The sequence below is a fragment of the Berghia stephanieae genome, chromosome 9, assembly GCF_034508935.2.
Source record: "Berghia stephanieae isolate SIO BIC M18660-M18661 chromosome 9, UCSD_Bste_1.3, whole genome shotgun sequence".
In the NCBI taxonomy this organism is placed as follows: Eukaryota; Metazoa; Mollusca; class Gastropoda; order Nudibranchia; family Aeolidiidae; genus Berghia; species Berghia stephanieae.
Genome location: NC_088368.1, coordinates 29377795 through 29380294, shown reverse-complemented (window position 1 = coordinate 29380294; position 2500 = coordinate 29377795). Strand labels below are relative to the sequence as shown.

General features: G+C 39.4%; 1 protein-coding gene across 1 annotated transcript in view; it reads left to right on the top strand.

The window, feature by feature from the left end:
* The first annotated feature begins 1160 nt into the window (after positions 1-1160).
* Positions 1161-2500, top strand: part of LOC144979181 (sulfotransferase 1A1-like) — a 7682-nt gene continuing 6342 nt past the window's right edge. The window contains exons 1-2 of the mRNA XM_078925792.1: positions 1161-1212; positions 2178-2401. Of these exons, the coding sequence (XP_078781918.1) occupies positions 1161-1212; positions 2178-2401 (276 nt within the window). The remainder of the gene's footprint in view (positions 1213-2177; positions 2402-2500) is intronic.

Here is a 2500-nt window from a genome sequence, read left to right as displayed (position 1 = left end):
ACGAACCCCTTTTAATCGTCGAGCCGAACGATAGGATGCTAGACGACGATAAGTCTATGTATGTGTGTGTGTGTGTGTGTGTGTGTGTGTCTGCGTGGGAAAGGGTAAGCAAAATTTAACACCTACTCGCTAGCCATCAAGGATTACGTATTCATTTCCTGAGCAGTCAATTGGGTATTTTTTTTAAAAATGACAAATAATCTAATTGCGATAAATTTGAAAACCTCATTGTTGGAATCAGCTTGAAAAGTGGAGAAAAATGGTCTTTGTCTCATAAAAATCGGTCTAGAAATAACCTTTTTTTGTAATAGATTTCATTTTGAAAACAGCGTTCTCAAATTTTATAATTTTATGATAATTTCCTTATTTTCCGGTCGATGTTCTTAATTTATATATCGTTTTTCATTTCTCAATGAGACGAACGCACTGATGTAACTCGATTGAGTCAAGAATTTAAAACACAGATTTCGTGTTTTCATTGTAAGTCCAGCCTCACTAAGAATTCACGAGCGTGAGATAGTGACGTAACTTTACATACAAGACCTCGTTCTCCGCTCCATAGTAGGGCTTCCATTCATCGCTTTCGGTCAACTGTGGTCTTTGAAGTTACACAACATATACCGCCTGTGATGCCTGTACATAAATCAAGGGCTGAGCTGACTCATGTTGACAAGAGAGCTATCAAAAGAGCAATCGTTGATTGGTCAAAAACTCAAGATTTCATATAAGGACATAAGTTCTTGAAAGCGATACCCACCCACCTGTCAGTGGACAGAACTGATATGATGAAATTAGGGCTCCATAAAATGTTATATCATGGTAGGCTCCACCCTCTATTTCTATTCTGGCGTAGATGTAGACGGCGATAGCATTTCCGATATCATAATGACTAGTGGGCAAAGGGTTAAAGCTTCCAAACAATCCCAATCGTCGTCTATCTCTAATGGGCCCCGTTAGAGCCCCGACGCGCAAACTCAGTAATATAATAATAATATAATAATAATAATAATAATAATAATAATAATAAAATCATCATCATCATCATCATCATCATCATCATCATCATCATCATCATCATCATCATCATCATCATCATCGTCATCATCATCGTCATCATCATCATCATCAAAAACCTGACCGAACAGCAGACCTGTAACAAAATGGACGACAAAAGAATGTCAAGTATCCGTCGGGATTTCTCGGAGCTGGAGCGTGTGTACTTCTAGCTGTGTTTGGTGTTCTGGAGTACTGGAAAAGGAAGTACAGGAGGTTGGGGATCGAATCCGTGATAAGTCGTCGATATGGATGGAGATTTGTTTATTATTATGGGGATTATATGTTACCAGCTTTTATGGTGGATCATTTCCAAGAGACTTTGTCATTTCAAGCCAGAGATGATGACGTGTGGATCATAGGATTTCCGAAATCAGGGATGTACTAAAAAAATAATTGAGCTTTTATATAGCGCAATATCCACTAAACCTGCTCAAAGCGCTTTACAAGTGGTCCCCGACCAACAGCAACATTTAACATTTAGGACAGAACATGACGCCTGTTAGGAGATTGGACAGAGAAAACGCTGTTAACAGCCAGGTGCTCATTTTACACCTGAGTACGGTGAGAGAGCATTTATATAGAAATATGAACAAAACGTGCTCAAAGCGCTTTGTAAGGGGTCCCGAGTTAATAGCAATACTTAGCTGTTAGGCGAAATTGAATTTTTATCCGACAGAAACAACACTGTTAACGGCCAGGTACTCATTTTACACCTGAGCAACGTGAGAGTATGTGAATAAAGAGATCTTTCCAAGGACTCAACTATGCGCCGCTCAGAGCAGGGACTCGAAACCAGGACCTTTCGATCCGAAGGCAGGGGTCATACCACAAGATAGAATACAGAACCACTAATGTGGAAATCAATATTTTTTTCTGCCTGGGTATTTTCTTTATGATATAGATAGAACGAAGATGACGTCACACTGGTCTTTGTTTTTTTTTATTGCCATCCGCGTTTATCAGTAATTCTCACTAAACTGTATTAACCAGACTATGAACGTTCAAGGTTACACATAGTTTTGTGTGTTGGTCCGTTATACTTCCGGATGGCAAATGTAGTGAGCTTCTTAGCCAAGCGCATACTATCTATAAATCAGTCTTTTATTTTACTTTTACCCTAGGAACAAATTGGCTTCAGGAGGTTGTCAACCTGGTTGGCAACGGTGCAGATTTATCGAGTGTCCAGTCGCCAATTGAGTATAGATCACCCTCTCTGGAATTCCCCATCCCTGGTGTCAAGTTCATTGATAAGATGCCGTCTCCAAGATGCATCAAAACACACATGCCTTTCTCCATTTTGCCTGAGGATTACCACAAGAAAAAACCCAAGTGTGTTTTGTCCATTGTGCTATAGATAGAACGAAGATGACGTCACTCAGGCCTTTGTTATTATTTTTTGCCATCCACGTTTATGAGTAATTCTCACTTAATTGTATTAACCAGA